A 22,447-nucleotide genomic window follows, 5' to 3' on the forward strand; every position below is an offset into this window, starting at 1 on the left:
GTCAGGCGACCTAGTCGCCTGACAAGTCGCCTCCCGTTCTGTGCTATGGAACCGTTCTAAGGGGAGCGACGCAAGTCGCTCCGACTTAGAAAAAGGTTCCTGTACGACTTTGGGGGCGACTTGGGGCAACTTGCATAGACTTCTATACAGAAGTCGTTTTGCAAGTCGCACGGGCAGTCGTGTGCAGGTCGCCTCGGTGAGGCGACCTGCAAGTCGTGCCGCCTCTGGTGTGAACCGAGGCTAAGGGCTTCACAGAACAGTTGTATTTATAATGAGGTTAAATTACACACAGGTGGACCTTATTTACTAATTAGGTGACTTCTGAAGGCATTAGATTAGGCACTGATTAGGCATTTTCACATATTTATTTTAGAAAAATATGAAAACCATTTATCATTTTGCTTCCACTTCACGATTATGTGCTACTTTGTGTTGGTCCTGCACAAAAAATCCCAATAAAATACATTTACATTTTTGGTTGCAACTTGACAAAAAGTGGAAAATTTCAAGGGGTATGAATACTTTTTCAAGGCACTGTACATTAGGTTTCCTTTAAAGTGGTTGTAAACAATCCACTTTTTGCTACAGGTAAGCCTATAATAAGGCTTAACTGTAGCTACCCCAGATAGATACCTGTAAGGTTTAGGAGATATCCCCTGTACCACAGCGGGGGCTTCAATCTCAGGTGAGTATTACATAATGAGCTAGTATGCTATACATACTAGCTCATTATGCCTTTGTCTTGCAGGTCTTTTTCTTTTCTTTTTCATGTGTGTTTACAACCACTTTAATGCCCTGCACAATTGCATGCAGATTGAGAGACAAAAAATTTGCAGTGTCAGTCGCTCTGCTTCTTTTGCATTATACAGTACTGTCAGACTAACACAGGGAACATGCTTAGAAGGTGGAGAGCACAAAGCATGAGCTCATCAGTGTGTGCCGTTGTAGCATAATTCACAAAGTGGATAAACAAATTTACTAATTTTCTGGTCGTTAGAAAATATTACTTTATGTATTTCAACTACTTGTTCAGAGTTCTCTTTTAAAGTCAGCTGAACTCATAAGTAAATAATGACTTATACTGTGATACCTGAAATGTTTCCAGCAATTTTTTTTTCCATACTGAACACTTGTTTTTTTTATGCTTATTGACACTGGATATTGTTATTACGGCTTGTAAAAATTACTGATAGGTTCTGTATAAGCATTTGTAAGTTTATTCCTTTTTTCTTTATAGTAAGTCCATAACCTTGGGGGTTGCTTCATGTGGAATTCTATGATAAAACAGTCAGATAACTTATATTATGAGAACCTGATGAGGGATCCAATCTTATGTGGACAGCCTTTGTATGTGTCATGTGGATGACAGTTAATAAAGATTTATATCACTTACACAATCAAATTTATCCTTCATCCACAGTACAGGCACTTCCCTAAACTGCATCATCATTCCCTTTAAATTAATAAGACATATAGCTCCAAGTACAGACTAAAAAAGAAAAAAAAGGCATTATATTAATTTGCATAGTTCATTTATTAACACAAGCACATTTTCTAGCTGTTTAAATATTGTTCTTGCATATTTATTTTATATAATGTTTAGTTCCATACAAACACGTGGGAGAACGAGTTCATTTTTGTTTGCACTCTGTCTGGCCAATCTTAGATAACAAGTGAATTAACCTTTTATTCATTAAGGCTGGGTTCACATATGAGCACGCATCGGCTCACAGCAGAAGTCCAGTACATCCTCGTTCACCATTTCAGATTTCAGCCCATATTTTTGGCTGAATTTGGACTTGAAATGAACCAAAAGACGTACAGGGCTCCTATGCAAATCGCACTGGAGCCACTGCGGAGATATGTGAACTGGCTCCATAGAGAGCTGGTCACAATCTCCTGCTGTGCGAATTGAATGCGGGGAAACCCCCATCCAATATACGCTAGTGTGAACCCAACCTTAAGGGAGTGAACAGCTACATTGCAGGGTTAACGCAAATGCTATTCCATCAGTAATTAAGCCTAAATAGGGGTCCCCAGTGGTTGACAAAAGTCACACATTGTAGTATGTTAATTATCACTTTATTTAACCACTTCAGCCCCGGAAGGATTTACCCCCTTCCTGACCAGAGCACTTTTTTCAATTTGGCACTGCGTCGCTTTAACTGCTAATTGCGCGGTCATGCAATGCTGTACCCAAACGAAATTTGCGTCCTTTTCTTCCCACAAATAGAGCTTTCTTTTGATGGTATTTGATCACCTCTGCGGTTTTTATTTTTTGCGCTATAAACGGAAAAAGACCGAAAATTTTGAAAAAAAATGATATTTTCTACTTTTTGTTGTAAAAAAAATCCAATAAACTCAATTTTAGTCATACATCTAGGCCAAAATGTATTCGGCCACATGTCTTTGGTAAAAAAAATGTCAATAAGCGTATATTTATTGGTTTGCGCAAAAGTTATAGCGTCTACAAACTAGGGTACATTTTCTGGAATTTACACAGCTTTTAGTTTATGACTGCCTATGTCATTTCTTGAGGTGCTAAAATGGCAGGGCCGTACAGAACCCCCCCAAATGCCCCCATTTTGGAAAGTAGACACCCCAAGGAAATTGCTGAGAGGCATGTTGAACCTATTGAATATTAATTTTTTTTGTCCCAAGTGATTGAATAATGACAAAAAAAAAAATTTACAAAAAGTTGTCACTAAATGATATATTGCTCACACAGGCCATGGGCATGGGTGGAATTGCACCCTAAAATACATTCAGCTGCTTCTCCTGAGTATGGGGACACCACATGTGTGAGACTTTTTGGGAGCCTAGCCGCGTATGGGGCCCCGAAAACCAATCACTGCCTTCAGGATTTCTAAGGGCGTAAATTTTTGATTTCACTCCTCACTACCTATCACATTTTTGAAGGCCATAAAATGCCCAGATGGCACAAACCCCCCCCAAATTACCCCATTTTGGAAAGTAGATACCCCAAGCTATTTGCTGAGAGGCTTGTTGAGTCCATGGAATATTTTATATTTTGACACAAGTTGCGGGAAAGTGACAATTTTTTTTTTTTGCACAAAGTTGTCACTAAATGATATATTGCTCACACAAGCCATGGACATATGTGGAATTGCCCCCCAAAATATATTTAGCTGCTTCTCCTGAGTATGGGGATACCACATGTGTGGGACTTTTTGGGAGCCTAGCCGTGTACGGGGCCCCGAAAACCAATCACCGCCTTCAGGATTTCTAAGGGTGTAAATTTTTGATTTCACTCTTCACTGCCTATCACAGTTTCGGAGGCCATGCAATGCCCAGGTGGCACAAACCCCCCAAATGACCCCATTTTGTAAAATAGAAACCCCAAGCTATTTGCTGAGAGGCATGATTAGTATTTTGCAGCTCTCATTTGTTTTTGAAAATGAAGAAAGACAAGAAAAAAATTTTTTATTTTTTTTTTCAATTTTTAAAACTTTGTGACAAAAGTGAGGTCTGCAAAATACTCACTATACCTCTCAGCAAATAGCTTGGGGTGTCTACTTTCCAAAATAGGGTCATTTGGGGGGGGGGGGGGGTTGTGCCACCTGGGCATTCCATGGCCTCCGAAACTGTGATAGGCAGTGAAGAGTGAAATAAAAAATTTACACCCTTAGAAATCCTGAAGGCGGTGATTGGTTTTCGGGGCCCCGTACACGGCTAGGCTCCCAAAAAGTCCCACACATGTGGTATCCCCATACTCAGGAGAAGCAGCTAAATGTATTTTGGGGGGCAATTCCACATATGTCCATGGCTTGTGTGAGCAATATATCATTTAGTGACAACTTTGTGCAAAAACTCGACATGCCTCTCAGCAAATAGCTTGGGGTGTCTACTTTCCAAAATGGGGTCATTTGGGGGGGGTTGAACTGTCCTGGCATTTTATGCACAACATTTAGAAGCTTATGTCACACATCACCCACTCTTCTAACCACTTGAAGACAAAGCCCTTTCTGACACTTTTTGTTTACATGAAAAAATTATTTTTTTTGCAAGAAAATTACTTTGAACCCCCCAAACATTATATAGTTTTTTTAAAGCAAATGCCCTACAGATTAAAATGGTGGGTGTTTCATTTTTTTTTCACACAGTATTTGCGCAGCGATTTTTCAAACGCATTTTTTGGGGTAAAAATACACTTTTTTTTAATTTTAATGCACTAAAACACACTATATTGCCCAAATGTTTGATGAAATAAAAAAGATGATCTTAGGCTGAGTACATGGATACCAAACATGACATGCTTAAAATTGCGCACAAACGTGCAGTGGCAACAAAATAAATACATTTTTAAAAGCCTTTAAAAGCCTTTACAGGTTACCACTTTAGATTTACAGAGGAGGTCTACTGCTAAAATTACTGCCCTCGATCTGACCTTTGCGGTGATACCTCACATGCATGGTGCAATTGCTGTTTACATTTGACGCCAGACCGACGCTTGCGTTCGCCTTAGCGCGAGAGCAGGGGGGGACAGGCGTGCTTTTTTTTTTTCTTTATTTTTTTTTGCTTTTTTGTCTTATTTTTAAACTGTTCCTTTCATTTTTTTTTTTTATAATTTTTATTGTTATCTCAGGGAATGTAAATATCCCCTATGATAGAAATAGGTAGTGACAGGTACTCTTTTTTGAAAAAATTGGGGTCTATTAGACCCTAGATCTCTCCTCTGCCCTCAAAGCATCTGACCACACCAAGATCGGTGTGATAAAATGCTTTCCCAATCTCCCAATGGCGCTGTTTACATCTGGCGAAATCTAAGTCATGAAATGCTCATAGGTTCCGGTTTCTTAGGCCATAGAGATGTTTGGAGCCACTCTGGTCTCTGATCAGCTCTATGGTCAGCTGGCTGAATCACTGGCTGCATTCTCAGGTTCCCTGTTGAGACAGGAGAGCCAGAGAAAAACACGGAAGATGGTGGGGGGGCATTCCCTCTGCTTGTAAAAGCAGTCTAGAGGCTAATTAGCCGCTAGGATTGCTTTTACATGAAAGCCGACCGCTGGCTGAAAAGAATGATACCAAGATGATACCTAAACCTGCAGGCATCATTCTGGCATAACCATTCAAAGTTGTGAATGGCGTACCTGAAGACAAAAAAATGGTTAACAATAAAACACAGTAAACGGTAAAGTATAAAAAATTGCATACCTGAAAAGCAAACATGATAAAACATAATAACAATAAAACATTGCAGAATAGAATACAGTAAAAAAGAGCAGAACAATAGAGAGAGAATAGAGAGAGAGAGAACAATGAAACGACAACTATTTTTTTAAATTTCATATATTTTTTTGTGTTTTTTTTTTTTTTTACACTTTTTTTTGTAACTGTAACTTTTATAACTGTAACCGGTTCCAGGTTCGGGTCTCTCAAAATGCGATGGCATCTTGGCAGACCCTGTTCAAGTGTGCCTAGTCTGTGCAATGCTGTACCCTACGCTAATACTCAACTAGTGAATGGTAGCGTTCAAAACATTCACCAATGCAAAGACCAGGATTGTCAGGACAGGAGGGACAATAATAGCGGGCGTCACGCCTATGTCCGCACTTGCTGCAGACACGACATCTTTTTGGGGGGGGTTAGTTGGGTAGGGGTACTCGGGAGGACATAAAAATGCCTCTCATGCAGCCGACTGCATTTGGTTGGGGATGTGAATGGGGGAAGTACCGGTGCTGAAGAAGCGGTGGGTTCCCAATTAGGATTGGCGAGTGCAGCAGGAAGGGCACTATGGGCACGACGGGCCTGTTTGTCTTCTTCTTGGTGGCAGCGGGACACTACTTGTGCTTGCCAACTCACCAGCTTGAACTGCACTTATGGGACTCGCCACGTCACCAAGTGTTACTGCAGTGCTGGTTTGACTATGACCGGGGTGTACTAGGCCGCTGGTGCTTGCCAGTTCACCAAAACGCTACCAAAAAAACTGTTAGCGATCGCAGGGATCAGGCCTGACTCTGCGAACGCTGCAGTTATGTGTTTAGTGTTTTGTAAGTGACAGTGATCGATCGATACTGCACTTGGGTGGGCTGGGCTGGGCCGGGCGGAGGGGCAAAACGCAGGTGCTAGCAGGTATCTGGGCTGATCCCGCTAGCACTGCGTTTTTGGGAACCCTAAACTGCTGGGGACGCTAGTGTAGATCTGATCGGATCAGATATTGATCCGTTCAGATACTATACCACTAAGGGAGGTGTACGGTGCGTGCGCGGGTGTTAGCGGTACTGGCGCTAACCTGACGCTGCTTGGGGCTGGTGCTTGCCAGTTCACCAAAATGCTACCAAAAAAACTGTTAGCGATTGCAGTGATCAGGGCTGACTCTGCGAACGCTGCAGTTATGCGTTTAGTGTTTTGTAAGTGACAGTGATCGATCGATACTGCACTTGGGTGGGCTGGGCTGGGCCGGGCGGAGGGGCAAAACGCAGGTGCTAGCAGGTATCTGGGCTGATCCCACTAACACTGCGTTTTTGTGAACCCTAAACTGCTGGGGACGCTAGTATAGATCTGATCGGATCAGATATTGATCCGTTCAGATACTATACCACTAAGGGAGGCGTATTCTGCGTGCGTGGGGCGACGCATTTCACCGCCGGGCGATCAGGGGGCTAAACCTTTATTCGGTAATAAACGGCGGGTGCCCTGACATTATAAAAAATAAACTAACTAACCAGCATCACCCGTAACAGTTATACGGTGATCACTGGTGAAAGGGTTAACTAGGGGGCAATCAAGGGGTTAAAACCTTTATTAGGTAGTATATGGGGGTCCCTGACGCTATAAAACGCTGACGGCGAAACTATATATTTACCTTCCTAACTAGCGTCACCAGTGACACTAATACAGCAATCAGAAAAATGATCGCTTAGTGACACTGGCGACGGGGGGTGATCAAGGGGTTAAAACTTTATTAGGGGGGGTTAGGGGGGTACCCTAGACCTAAAGGGGGCTAACACTAACTGCCCTACCACACTAACTGTCACAAACTGACACCAATGCAGTAATCAGAAAAAAAACTGCTTGGTGTCAGTGTGACAGGGGGGGGAGGGGTGATTAGGAGGTGATCGGGGGGGATCGGGGGGTGATGGGGGGTGTAATGTGTGCCTGGCATGTTCTACTGTGTGTGTGTTGTGTTTTACACTCACATTGAAGTCTTCTCTCCTCGGCGCCGGAACGGAAAATACCAAGCCGAGGAGAGATGACATATTTTCCTCTGCTGCTGTTTACTATACAGCAGCAGAGGAATGATCTCATTGGCCGGGAGCGATCGTGAGGGGGGGCCACGAATGTATGGCCTCCCCCTCACCTCTGATCGCCGGAGGAGAAATGCCGACCGCCTCGTGCACGGGGGGTCCGATAGGACCCCCCGCCCGCGGGAGGCTGATCACGTATACGTGATTCTGCCTGCCCGTGCCATTCTGCCGACGTATATCGTCGCGAGGCGGTCGGCAAGTGGTTAGGAAGTACAAGAAGTATATCCAATGGTGACCATACATGCTTCTATAAATAATTGATTTATTTACCTATTGATCTCCTCAGATAAGAATAAATTATCTATAATTGACAACCCATACAATCAATATGTCCCACGCAGGGAAGTGGATCTTGATCGATAGTTAAAGCGGTAGTAAAATGTTTCAGTTTAAAAAAAACAAAAAAAACTGTAATGCCGTGTACACCCGGACTGGTGTAATGTGTGCCTGGCATGTTCTACTGTGTGTGTGTTGTGTTTTACACTCACATTGAAGTCTTCTCTCCTCGGCGCCGGAACGGAAAATACCAAGCCGAGGAGAGATGACATATTTTCCTCTGCTGCTGTTTACTATACAGCAGCAGAGGAATGATCTCATTGGCCGGGAGCGATCGTGAGGGGGGGCCACGAATGTATGGCCTCCCCCTCACCTCTGATCGCCGGAGGAGAAATGCCGACCGCCTCGTGCACGGGGGGTCCGATAGGACCCCCCGCCCGCGGGAGGCTGATCACGTATACGTGATTCTGCCTGCCCGTGCCATTCTGCCGACGTATATCGTCGCGAGGCGGTCGGCAAGTGGTTAGGAAGTACAAGAAGTATATCCAATGGTGACCATACATGCTTCTATAAATAATTGATTTATTTACCTATTGATCTCCTCAGATAAGAATAAATTATCTATAATTGACAACCCATACAATCAATATGTCCCACGCAGGGAAGTGGATCTTGATCGATAGTTAAAGCGGTAGTAAAATGTTTCAGTTTAAAAAAAACAAAAAAAACTGTAATGCCGTGTACACCCGGACTGGTGCGACGGAACAAATCCATCGAACAATCCGACCGTCTGTGGGCTTCATCGGACCTTCAGCGGCCTTTTTCTGTCGAGAATCAGACGGACTTTAAATTTGGAACATGTTTCAAATCTTTCTGACGGACTCGAGTCCGGTCGAAAAATCTGTTCGTCTGTACGCTAGTCCGACGGACAAAAAAGGACGCAAGGGCAGCTATTGGCTACTGGCTATGAACATCCTTATTCTAGTCCCTTCGTACATCATCACGTTCATACCAACGGACTTTCGAATGGACTTGCCATCGCATACTAGCACATTATGAATTACTTACCTTAGAACGAAGCCCTCCAGCTGTGCGCTGTCACCACTAAGAGGGCTTCCATCTTGCCCTGGGCTTTCCTCCGGGTTCGCGGGCTCTGGCTGTATGAGTGGCCTGAGCTGAGATGACGTGACTCCCACACAGGGGGAGTGGGAGTCCTCGGCTCCAGCACGAAGCTCTGAAGGTCCGGCACTATACGCCAGACCTTCAGAGCGCATGCACCGGTGGTGATGTCACTGGCTTTAGATTTAGTCGTATTTTAGTCAAATAAAATCTCCAGTACATTATAGTCGACTAAAATCTCCAGTACATTTTGGTCAGCTAAAATCAAATGGGTTTAGTTAAATTGTAATGTATTATTTAAGCATTTCTCTAGAATTGCTAAACTCATTATACTGTATACTCCTGGAGTAAAAACAGATTTAGCCATTGTGATATATAACATCTTTTTTAAATACAACCAAGTTTCATAAACAAACAAAAATATTGCTTTTTGAGAAACAGAAGTGCAACTTTAAAATGTCAAAAAAAAGGAAAAAACGGTAAACTCTATTGGCTGTAATGCCATTGCACACATTACCTGAATACTGTATGTTACCGACATTAAAAATTAAGAATAAGTAGGGGCATCTACTAAGCTGCTGAAAGAAAACAAAAATAAGAAAAAGGCTTTTCTTATTTTTTTTTTCTTCCAGTCGCTTAGTAGATGCCACCTAGTTATTCATAGTCTTTTGACTAAATTGCCATTTTAGTTTTAGTCGTATTTTAGTCATCTTAATTGTTTTAGTTTTAGTCGTATGTTAGTCGACTAAAATAGTGTTAATTTTGTCGCCGAAATTAACACTGCTTTGAAGTGACACCCCTTGTCGTAATCAGAGGGATTTAACCACTTGCCAACCGCCTCACGACGATATACGTTGGCAGAATGTCACGGGCAGGCAAAGTAATGTATGGTTACGTTACTTGCCTCCCGCAGGCGGGGGGTCCGATCGGACCCCCCCTGGTGCCCAAGGTGGTCGGCATCGTTCCCTGAGCGATCCGAGGTGAGGGGGAGGCCATCCATTCATGGCCACCCCCTCGCGATCGCTCCCAGCCAATGACAAACTTTCCTCTGCCTCTGAAATGTAAACAGCGGCAGAAGAAGTGATGTCACCTCTCGGTCTTTTTCGTTCCGGCGAGAGGAGAGAAGACATCAAGTAAGTGCACCAACACTACACGTACAGTAGAACACTCTAGGCACACTTTTCACCCCCCATCACCCCCGATCACCCCCCTGCACCCCCTGTCACAGTAACACCAATAGCAGTTTTTTTTTCTGATTATTGCTTTGGTGTCAGTTTGTGACAGTTATAAGTAGTAGGGCAGTTAGTATTAGCCCCCTTTAGGTCTAGGATACCCCCCTAACCCTCCTAATAAAGGTTAACCTCTTGATCACCCCCCCTCGCCAGTGTCACTAAGCGAACGTTTTTCTGATCGCTGTATTAGTGTCACAGGTGACGCTAGTTAGGGAGGTAAGTAATTAGGTTCGCCATCAGCGTTTTATAGCATCAGGGACCCCCATATACTACCTAATAAAGGTTTTAACCCCCCTGATTGCCCCCTAGTTAACCCTTTCACCAGTGATCACCGTATAACTGTTAAGGGTGACGCTGGTTAGTTAGTTTATTTTTTATAGTTTCAGGGCACCCACAGTTTATTACCTAATAAAGGTTTAACCCCCTGATCGCCCGGTGGGTGATATATGTTAAGTTTTAGGGTCAGATAGGGTCTGCATCGCCCCAGGCAGCGTCAGGTTAGTGCCAGTACCACTAACACCCACGCACGCAGCATACACCTCCCTTAGTGGTATAGTATCTGAACAGATCGATATCTGATCAGATCTATACTAGCATCCCCAGCAGTTTAGGGTTCCCAAGAATGCAGTGTTAGCAGGATCAGCCCAGATACCTGCTAGCACGTACATTTTGCCCCTCCGCCCGGCCCAGCCCACCCAAGTGCAGTATCGATCGATCACTGTCACTTACAAAACATTAAACACACATAACTGCAGCGTTCGCAGAGTCAGGCCTTATCCCTGCGATCGCTAACAGTTTTTTGGTAGCGTTTTGATACAGTCGCTAACAGTCAGGAGCTTTTTTGCCTGTGAGTCTCACTAGTGTACCACTAAATTTAGAGCCCAAAGTGGCAAATTGAAGGTTCACTAGTGAAGAGGCCTACATGTTTCTGAGCATGACAGATAGTGAAGAGGAAGTCACTCATCTGTCAGATTCAGGCTCAGAATACGATCCTGTAGAGGACAGTTGCTCCATGACAGATAGCTCTGACGACGGAGTTGTGGTCCCTGCCAAGGTCAGGCGTACCAAACCCCGATCTTCTTCTGCTGTTGTTGAGGTATAGAAAGGGAAGGGAAGCTGCGCTAATAAATGGAAAGTCCATGCAATTGCTCGTGGATAAATCAGTGACAGTTCAACCTATGGAATCAAACACCAGGGTGAACCAAATCAAATCAAACGTGGCGCCACCTTAAGAAAAACCTGCTTACCAGCTGGCAAGCAAAGACAGGCAGATGGCTTAAACCCAGCCAGGGCCTTTGCTTGTAAAGAAGATCAGCTGATGGGCTTATCGTTGTATAAGTTTCACCTATGTGGTAAATTGTCGTCTTAATTGTACAACCCTGCAATGCTCTGTACAATGCTCTGTACTGTTGTTGAGGTGCAAGAATCGCAGGTACCTCGTATGGAGCAGAGCAGTACTAGCGCCGCTATTCCTTCTGGTGAACTGGCAAGCACCAGCGACCTAGTACACCCTGGTCATACATCCAGCACTGCAGTAACACTTGGTGACGTGGCGAGTCCCATAAGTGCAGTTCAAGCTGGTGAAGACGAACACAGGCCTATCGTGCCCATAGTGCCCTTCCTGCTGCATTCGCCAATCCTAATTGGGAACCCACCACTTCTGCAGCACCCGTACTACCCCATTGACTGGCCAACCCGGCATTCAGGTGGAAACAGTTGATTTTACATCTCTTGATTTTTATTCGCTGTTTTTCACCGAAGATCTCTATAGATCTATTGTGGACCAAAGCAATTTGTACGCTGGTCAAAACATTGCCACTATTCCCCAGTCCTCCCTTGCCAGAGATTGGAAACCAATTTCTGAATTTAAGATCTTTCTGGGCCTTTCCCTCAGCATGGGCATAACTAAAAAGAGTGAGTTGCGGTCATATTGGTCCACTGACCCAATTCACCATATGCCCTTGTTCTCTGCCCCCATGACCAGGGCACGATACGAGTAGATTTTGCGGTTCATGCACTTCAACAACAATGAACTCTGTCATCCTCGTGGAGACCCTGGATACGATCGGCTCTACAAAATTCGGCCCCTCGTAAACCACTTCAACCAACGTTTTGCAGACTTGTTTACACCCCATCAAGTTGTCTGCGTTGATAAGTCCCTGTTTAAGTTTTCTGGCCGCTTGTCATTCAAACAGTAACTTCCCAGCAAGCGTGCCAGATACGGGGTCAAGATGTATAAGCTCTGTGACAGGGCCACAGGCTATACATGTAGTTTTATGGTTTATGAGGGAAAAGATAGTCACGTAGAGCCGACAAACTGCCCTGACTACATAGGAAGCGCTGGCAAGACTGTGTGGGACTTGGTGTCACCCTTATTCGGAAAGGGGTACCACTTGTACGTGGACAATTATTACACGAGCGTGCCACTTTTTATTCACCTGTTTGATCATCAGATTGAAGCATGTGGCACCGCGTGACCTAATCGCCGGGGCCTTCCCCAGCGGCTTGTAGATTCCCGTCTTAGGCTGGGGGAGAGAGCCTGCTTGCAGTGTAATAACTTGCTCGCTATGAAGTGGAGGGATAATAAGAATGTTTTCGTTCTTACCTCCCTTCATGCAGACACGACGGTTCAAATTACTACGGCGACTGGTGTTGTGGGGAAACCCCTCTGTGTCCACGAATATAACCTTAACATGGGAGGGGTGGACCTCAACGACCAGTTGTTGGCGTCGTACCTAGTTTCCCGTAAGGCCAGACGCTGGTACAAGAAAGTGTCTGTTTATTTATTTCAATTGGCTTTGCTGAATGCTCATGTGCTATACAGAGCTTCAGGATGGACTAGATCCTTCCTTAAATTCCAGGAAGAGATCGTCAGAGCCCTTCTGTTTCCAGATGGTGCTCCACCTCACCTTCCCCAACCAAATGCAGTAAGCCGGCTGCATGAGAGGCATTTTCCTATTGTCCTCCTGAGTACCCCTACCCATCGAGCCCCTCAAAGAAGATGTCGTGTCTGCAGCAAGTGTGGATATAGGCGTGACACCCGCTATTATTGTCCCTCCTGTCCTGACAATCCTGGTCTTTGCATTGGTGAATGTTTTGAACGCTACCATACACTAGTTGAGTTTTAGCGTAGGGTACAGCACTACACAGACTAGGCACACTTTCACAGGGTCTCCCAAGATGCCATCGCATTTTGAGAGACCCGAACCTGGTACCAGTTACAAAAGTTACAGTTACAAAAAAAAGTGTAAAAAAAAATAAAAAAAAAGTAAAAAAAAACACAAAATAATATAAAAAAAAAAAAAAAAAGTTGTCGTTTTATTGTTTTCTCTCTCTCTATTCTCTCTCTATTGTTCTGCTCTTTTTTACTGTATTCTATTCTGCAATGTTTTATTGTTATTATGTTTTATCATGTTTGCTTTTCAGATATGCAATTTTTTTATACTTTACTGTTTACTGTGTTTTATTGTTAACCATTTTTTTGTTTTCAGGTACGCAATTCAGCTGCAGCGCGGATTTATTTATCTTGACAGCAACAGCGTTTGCTCCCACGATACATAAAGCCGTGACTCCAGCGCTGTCGGAGGTGATTTCACCACCACAGTTACATACTTCAGCATATATGCCGAAGCATGGGGGCAGCAGGGGCGGAGGAGAGATTTGCTCCTACCTTTTGCGGGAGGATGCCCCCGTGCTTCGGCATATATATTTTGGGCACAGGTTGCGTTAAAAAATGTTTTATTTTGTATTTGCTTGCATATATGGTAAGTCTTACTGTTATACTGTAATGTTATTTTGTTTTATTGTTAACCATCATTTACTTAGCAGGTACGCCATTCAGTTGCAGCGTGGATTTATTTATCTTGACAGCAACAGCGTTTGCTCCCACGATACATAAAGCCGTGACTCCAGCGTTGTAGGAGGTGATTTCACCACCACAGTTAAAAAAAGAGCATATATGCTGAAGCATGGGGGCAGCAGGGGCGGAGGAGCGATTTGCTCCTACCTTTTAGGGCGGATGCCCCCATGCTTCGGCATATATAAACAGTGCATGTATGCCCAACATTAGAAGTTGGTGGATGAAGGGAGGTATTCCACTGGTGGACATAACCACCGATCAATCTCTTTTTTTCGTTAAGCCCACAGGCTGCATGAAAAAAAAGTGTACAATATATGCCCAACAAGGACCAGCAACGTACTGGTATGTTGCTGGACTTTAAGTGGTTATACCAGAATGATGCCTGTAGGTTTAGGTATCATCTTGGTATCATTCTTTTCAGCCAGCGGTCGACTTTCATGTAAAAGCAATCCTAGCGGCTAATTAGCCTCTAGACTGCTTTTACAAGCAGAGGGAATGCCCCCCCACCATCTTCCGTGTTTTTGTCTGGCTCTCGTGTCTCAACAGAGAACCTGAGAATGCAGCCGTTGATTCGGCCAGCTGACCATAAAGCTGATTAGAGACCAGAATGGCTCCAATCATCTCTATGGCCTAAGAAACCTGAAACTATGAGCATTTTATGACTTAGATTTCGCCGGATGCAAACAGCGCCATTGGGAAATTGGGAAAGCATTTTATCACACCGATCTTGGTGTGGTCAGATGCTTTGAGGGCAGAGGAGAGATCTAGGGTCTAATAGACTCCAATTTTTTCAAAAAAGAGTACCTGTCACTACCTATTGCTATCATAGGGGATATTTACATTCCCTGAGATAACAATAAAAATGCTAAAAAAAAAAAAAAAAAAAATGAAAGGAACAGTTTAAAAATAAGATAAAAAAGCAAAGAAAATAATAAAGAAAAAAAAATAAAAAGCACCCCTGTCCCCCCCTGCTCTCGTGCAAAGGCGAACGCAAGCGTCAGTCTGGCGTCAAATGTAAACAGCAATTGCACCATGCATGTGAGGTATCACCATGAAGGTCAGATTGAGGGCAGTAATTTTAGCAGTAGACCTCCTCTGTAAATCTAAAGTGGTAACCTGTAAAGGCTTTTAAAGTTTTTTAAAAATATATTTAGTTTGTCGCCACTGCACGTTTGTGCGCAATTTTAAAGCATGTCGTGTTTGGTATCCATGTACTCGGCCTAAGATCATCTTTTTTATTTCATCAAACATTTGGGAAATATAGTGTGTTTTAGTGCATTAAAATTTAAAAAAGTGTGTTTTTTCCCCCAAAAAATGCGTTTGAAAAATCGGTGCGCACCCACCATTTTAATCTGTAGGGCCTTTGCTTTAAAAAAAAAATATATAATGTTTGGGGGTTCAAAGTAATTTTCTTGCAAAAAAAAAAATTTCATGTAAACAAAAAGTGTCAGAAAGGGCTTTGTCTTCAAGTGGTTAGAAGAGTGGGTGATGTGTGACATAAGCTTCTAAATGTTGTGCATAAAATGCCAGGACAGTTTAAACCCCCCCAAATGACCCCATTTTGGAAAGTAGACACCCCAAGCTATTTGCTGAGAGGCATGTCGAGTCCATGGAATATTTTATATTGTGACACAAGTTGCGGGGAAAAGACACTTTTTTTTTTTTTTTTGCACAAACTTGTCACTAAATGATATATTGCTCAAACATGCCATGGGAATATGTGAAATTACACCCCAAAATACATTCTGTTGCTTTTCCTGAGTTCGGGGATACCACATGTGTGAGACTTTTTGGGAGCTTAGCCGCATATGGGACCCCGAAAACCAAGCACCGCCTTCAGGCTTTCTAAGGGTGTAAATTTTTGATTTCACTCTTCACTGCCTATGACATTTTCGGAGGCCATGGAATGCCCAGATGGCACAAAGACCCCCAAATGACCCCATTTTGGAAAGTAGACACCCCAAGTTATTTGGTGAGAGGTATGGTGAGTATTTTGCAGACCTCACTTTTTGTCACAAAGTTTTGAAAATTGAAAAAAGAAAAAAAAATACATTTTTCATGTTTTTCTTCATTTTCAAAAACAAATGAGAGCTGCAAAATACTCACCATGCCTCTCAGCAAATTGGTTGGGGTGTCTACTTTCCAAAATGGGGTCATTTTGGGGGGGTGTGTGCTATCTTGGCATTTTATGGCCTATGAAACTGTGATAGGTAGTGAGGAGTGAAATCAAAAATTTACGCCCTTAGAAATCCTGAAGGCAGTGATTGGATTTCGGGGTCCCGTATGCAGCTAGGCTCCCAAAAAGTCCCACATGTGATATCCCCATATTAAGGAGAAGCAGCAGAATGTATTTTGGGGTGTAATTCCATATATGCCCACGGCATGTTTGAGCAATATATAATTTAGTGCCAACTTTGTGCCAAAAAAAAAAAAGGTTGTCACTTTCCCGCAACTTGTGGCAAAATAAAAAATATTCCATAGACTCAACATGCCTCTCAGCAAATAGTTTGGGGTGTCTACTTTCCAAAATTGGGTAATTTGGGGGGTTTGTGCCATCTGGGCATTTTATGGCCTTCAAAACTGTGATAGGTAGTAAGGAGTGAAATAAAAAATTTACGCCCTTAGAAATCCTGAAGGCGGTGCTTGGTTTTCGGGGCCCCATGCTTAGTTTTCGGGGCCCCATACGCGGCTAGGCTCCCAACAAGTCCCACACATGTGGTATCCCCGTACTCAGAAGAAGCAGCAGAATGTATTTTGGGGTGTAATTTCACACAGTCCCATGGCATGTTTGAGCAATATATCATTTAGTGACAACTTTTTGTAATTTTTTTTTTTTTTCTTATCATTATTCAATCACTTGGGTTAAAAAAAAATTATATTCAGTGGGCTTAACATGCCTCTCGGCAATTTCCTTGGGGTGTCTACTTTCCAAAATGGGGTCATTTGGGGGGGGGGTTTGTACTGTCCTGCCATTTTAGCACCTCAAGAAATGAGATAGGCAGTCATAAACTAAAAGCTGTGTAAATTCCAGAAAATGTACCCTAGTTTGTAAACGCTATAACTTTTGCGCAAACCAATAAATATACGCTTATTGACATTTTTTTTACCAAAGACATGTGGCCGAATACATTTTGGCCTAAATGTATGACTAAAATTTAGTTTATTGGATTTTTTTTATAACAAAAAGTAGAAAATATCATTTTTTTTCAAAATTTTCCGTCTTTTTCCGCTTATAGCGGAAAAAATAAAAACCGATTTATAGACATGTGCAGGATGAAAAAATTTGTTTAGTTAAGTTTAGTTTCGGTTCGTTATTTAACTAAATTTGTTTAGTTAAATTAGTTGCATTCATTACATTCGTTTTCGAGATTCGTTTAGTTTCGTATTCGAATTCGAAAAAATTTGACCGCATTCGAAAAAACTATCAAATTCGAAAAAAATTCTACCGAATTTGAAAAAAACTATCAAATTCGAAAAAATTCTACCACATTCGAAAAAAAACTATCAAATTCGAAAAAATTCTACCACATTCGAAAAAAACGATCAAATTCAAAAAAATTCTACCGCATTCGAAAAAAAACTATCAAATTCGAAAAAATTCTACCGCATTCGGAAAAAAACGATCAAATTCGAAAAAATTTTACAGCATTCGAAAAAAATTTGACCGAATTTGAAAAAGTAAACTATATATAACCATTTTGCGAAATTCGAATTTCATATAGAATGAAATCGAATTCCAATAGAAAAGATTCAAATAGAATAGAAAATAAGAATAGCATGCACAAACAATAGAACAGAATAGAAAAAAATATAATATATTCTATTCTAATCTTTTCTATTCAAATTCGAATTCATTCTGTAGCAAATTCCAATACCGGAAGATGTTTTATATATATTGTTCTATTGTTTTTTCTATCCTAGTCTTTACTATTAGAATTCAATTTCATTCTATTTCTATATAACCATTTTCTGAAATTCGAATTTCGTATAGAATGAATTTGCATTTAAATAGAAGAGATTAGAAAAAAAATTGAAAATAATAGAAAAGAATAGCATAGAAAAACCATAGACCAGCATAGAAAAAAAAAAAAATATATATATATATATATATATATATATATATATATATATATATAAAACCATCTTCCGAAATTCGAATTTCGTATAAAATGAATTCGAATTTGAATAGAAAAAAATAGAATAGAGTAGAAAAGAATAGACTAGAAAAACAATAGAACAGAATAGAATAAAACATAATATATATATATATTAGATTGTATTCTATTCTGTTCTATTGTTTTTCTAGTCTATTTTCTATTATTTTCTATTCTAATCTTTTCTATTCAAATTCAAATTCATTCTCGAATTTTGTCTAGAATGAATTCAAATTTGAATAGAAAAGTTTAGAATATAAAAGAATAGCATAGAAAAACAATGGGACAGAATAGAAAAAAAATATTCTATCTATCTATCTATCTATATCTATCTATATCTATCTATATCTGTCTATCTATCTATCTATATATATATATATATATATATATATATATATATATATATATATAGATAGATAGATAGATAGATAGATAGATAGATAGATAGATATATCTTAGATATATATATATATATATTTATATATATTATCTTCTGAAATTCGAATTTCATATAGACTGAAATCAAGTTTGAATAGTAAAGATTAGAATAGAATAGAAAATAATAGAAACGAATAGCATAGAAAACAATAGAACAGAATAGAAAAAAATATAATGTATATATATAGATTGAAGTGTAGAGGAGAACCACACACAGCTTTCAATCTAGTGTCAGCAAACAGGTCCTCCCACCGACCTTGTATATATAAAAATAAAGTTCAGATGTGTTCTGACTGATCTAAGGAAGGGTGCGAATAAATCAGCCTGAAACGTAATCTTTGTCTGAACAAATGATTGTAATGATTCTGTTTGGAATGACTCTACTTGCTTTGTAATCTTTTTCTAAAGATTTGATGGAATAAAGCAATATATATATATATATATATTAGGGATGAGCCGAACACCCCCCGGTTCGGTTCGCACCACAACCTGCGAACGGACCGAAAGTTCGCACGAACGTTAGAACCCCATTGACGTCTATGGGACTCGAACGTTTGAAATCAAAAGTGCTCATTTTAAAGGCTAATTTGCATGGTATTGTCCTAAAAAGGGTTTGGGGACCCGGGTCCTACCCCAGGTGACATGTATCAATGCAAAAAAAACTTTTAAAAACGGCCGTTTTTTCGGGAGCAGTGATTTTAATGATGCTTAAAGTAAAAAAAAAAAAAAGTGAAATATTCCTTTAAATATCGTACCTGAGGGGTGTCTATAGTATGCCTGTAAAGTGACGCGTGTTTCCCGTGTTTAGAACAGTCCCTGCACCAAATGTCATTTTTAAAGGAAAAAATCTCATTTAAAACTGCTTGCGGGTTTAATGTAATGTCGGGTCCTGGCAATATGGATGAAAATCAGTGAGACAAACGGCATGGGTACCCCCCAGTCCATTACCAGGCCCTTTGGGTCTTGTATGGATATTAAGGGGAACCCCGCACCCAAATTAAAATAAGGAAAGGTGTGGGGCCACCAGGCCCTATATACTCTGAACAGCAGTATACAGGCTGTAGGTTTGTTGTTAAGTAGAATCTCTTTGTAATTTTGAACGGGTACATTTTTAACGTGTTTAGCTCCAGCCAAAAAATCTTTTTTAAGCTTTTTGGAAAACATAGGGAAGGGTTATCACCCCTGTGACATTTGTTTTGCTGTCTTTCCTCCTCTTCAGAAGATTTCACCTCACTTTTTGTCCCAATGGATTGGAAAGCATCAGTGGAAAGGAGAAATGTTTTTCCCATATTAACTCTTACAGGAGAGAATTTCCCTTCCTAGGGGTAGATTTATTCTCACTTCCTGTTGTCTCCTTCCGTTTGCAAGTAGGAGTCGTTTGTAAGTTAGTTGTTTGAAAGTAGGGTCCTGCCCTATATACTCAGCAGAAATTTGGGCCTTAGGTCTTGCTTTGGCCACAACACTGTAAGCCCTCACAGGGCTCTGCTGTGAAATATTAGATCAAGAATTGTAATTACATGCCCCTGTTGAACAGGAGCTGAAAAATTAGGCCTTAGGCACTGGTGCTGGTGCCACAACACTGCAACCCCTCACAGACACTCTAGTTAGAATGCAGGAACGAGCCCTGCTGCAAAGTATTACATCAAAAATCGTAATTACACGCCCCTGTTAAACAGGGGTTGAAAAATTGTGCCTTAGGCACTGGTGGTGGCACCCAGAACCAAAAATGTTCTTACAAGCTATCAGCGTGATGATTGAGGAGGAAGAGGATAATTACTCAGGGATAGTCACTCAGCATCAGCATAGGCAGTCTTTGAAGGGATCTGAGATTTCAAAAAAAATTATTCGGTTACATCAGCATCAGGTGCTTGGTAGCTGGTGGTGATCCAAGACTCATTCATTTTTATGAAGGTCAGTCGATCGACCGAGTCAGTGGACAGACGCACCCTGTGATCGGTTACCACGCCTCCAGCAGCACTGAATGTGCGTTCCGAAAGAACGCTGGATGCAGGACAGGCCAGTAGCTCAATTGCATACTGTGCAAGCTCTGGCCAGTGATCCATCCTCAAGACCCAGTAACCCAGAGGATTTTCGGTGGGAAAGGTGTCCAAGTCTGATCTTGCCCCTAGGTATTCCTGCACCATGTAAAACAGACGCTGGCGATGGTTGCTGGAACCGATCATACCTTGGGGCTGCGGACCAAAAAATTGTCTGAACGCATCGGTCAGACGGCCACCTTCTCCACCGCTCCTTCTTTGACTGACCGAAGCCTCAGCAACACGTTGTCCAGAAACAGGAGTTTGTAACCTCCCAGTCTCTGGGAACGCGTTGCACAGACCTTTCTGCAAGGCCTCCCGAAGATGTTTCATCCTCTGCTCCCTCTGCGATGGCAAGATAAGGTCCGCAACCTTACCCTTGTAACGTGGATCAAGGAGGGTTGCCAGCCAGTATTGGTCCTTCTCCTTGATACCACGAATACGAGGATCCTTACGCAGGCTTTGCAGGATCAGGGAGGCCATGCAGCGTAGGTTTGCTGAGGCATTCGGTCCGGAGTCCTCTGGGTCACTAAGGACGACATGGTCCGCAGCCACCTCCTCCCAGCCACGTACAAGTCCATGTGTTTCTTGGGACTGATCCCTTAAAGACTGCTGCTGATGCTGAGTGCCAGGCTCCACCTCCATACTGACACAATCTTCCTCCTCCTCCTCCTCCTCTTCCTCCTCGTCCTCATCCTGTGTGATCGGCGGGCACGCAGGAACACTGTCTGGATAAAGGGGGCCTTGAGAGCTAAGGAAGTCCTCCTCTTCCTGCCTCTGTTCTGCCTCAAGTGCCCTGTCCATTATTCCACGCAGCGTGTGCTCCAACAGGTGGACAAGGGGGACAGTGTCACTGATGCATGCACTGTCACTGCTCACCATCCTCGTGGCCTCCTCAAATGGTGACAGGACAGTGCATGCATCCCTGATCATGGCCCACTGGCGTGGGGAAAAAAAACCAAGCTCCCCTGACCCTGTCCTGGTGCCATAGTCGCACAGGTACTCATTGATGGCCCTCTGCTGCTTGTGCAGCCGCTGCAGCATGGCCAACGTTGAGTTCCACCTGGTGGGCATGTCACAGATTAGGCGGTTCTTGGGCAGGTTAAACTCCTTTTGGAGGTCCGTCAGCCGAGCACTGGCATTATATGACCGGCGGAAATGCACACAGACTTTCCTGGCCTGCCTCAGGACATCCTGTAAGCCCGGGTACCTGCCCAAGAACCGCTGCACCACCAAGTTAAGGATGTGAGCCAAACAGGGCACATGGGTCATTTGTCCCTGTCGGAGGGCAGAGAGGAGGTTGGTGCCATTGTCGCAAACCACCATTCCTGCCTTAAGTTGGCGTGGCGTCAACCACCTCTGAACCTGCCCCTGCAGAGCTGACAGAACCTCTGCCCCAGTGTGGCTCCTGTCCCCCAAGCACACCAGCTCAAGCACCGCATGGCATCTTTTGGCCTGCGTACTTGCGTAGCCCCTTGAACGACTACGGAGCACCGCTGGTTCCGAGGAAGAGGCCATGGAGGAAGAAGAAGAGGACCCCGTGGAGGAGAGAGGTGTGTCACAATCATTAGCATTTTGGAGGCGTGGTGGCGGAACAACCTCCAACACTACTGCACCTTGTCCTGCATCCTTCCCAGCTGCCAGCAGAGTCACCCAATGCACCGTGAAACTTAGGTAACGTCCCTGTCCATGCCTGCTGGACCATGAGTCAGCGGTAATATGCACCTTACCGCTGACCGCCCTGTCCAGCGAGGCATGGACATTGCCTTCCACATGCTGGTAGAGAGCCGGAATCGCCTTTCGTGAGAAAAAGTGGCGTTTGGGTACCCGCCACTGAGGAACCGCACATTCCACAAACTCACGGAAGGGGGCAGAGTCTACCAACTGAAAAGGCAGCAGTTGAAGTGCTAGCAATTTTGCCAAGCTAGCATTCAACCGTTGGGCATGTGGATGGCTGGGAGCAAACTTCTTTCGGCGGTGCAGCAGCTGGGGCAGGGAAATTTGCCTGGTACAATCTGACGTTGGTGTACCAAAATCAGATTGCCCACAAGTACGTGGCTGTGAC

At 42.8% G+C, this 22,447-nt stretch overlaps 1 protein-coding gene across 1 annotated transcript in view; it reads right to left on the bottom strand.

The window, feature by feature from the left end:
- Positions 1-22,447, bottom strand: part of LOC141131883 (chloride anion exchanger-like) — a 134,153-nt gene that overhangs the window by 64,633 nt on the left and 47,073 nt on the right. The window contains exon 11 of the mRNA XM_073619673.1: positions 1,390-1,489. Within this exon, the coding sequence (XP_073475774.1) occupies positions 1,390-1,489 (100 nt within the window). The remainder of the gene's footprint in view (positions 1-1,389; positions 1,490-22,447) is intronic.

The sequence above is a fragment of the Aquarana catesbeiana genome, linkage group LG03 (genome assembly GCF_042186555.1).
Source record: "Aquarana catesbeiana isolate 2022-GZ linkage group LG03, ASM4218655v1, whole genome shotgun sequence".
NCBI lineage: Eukaryota > Metazoa > Chordata > Amphibia > Anura > Ranidae > Aquarana > Aquarana catesbeiana.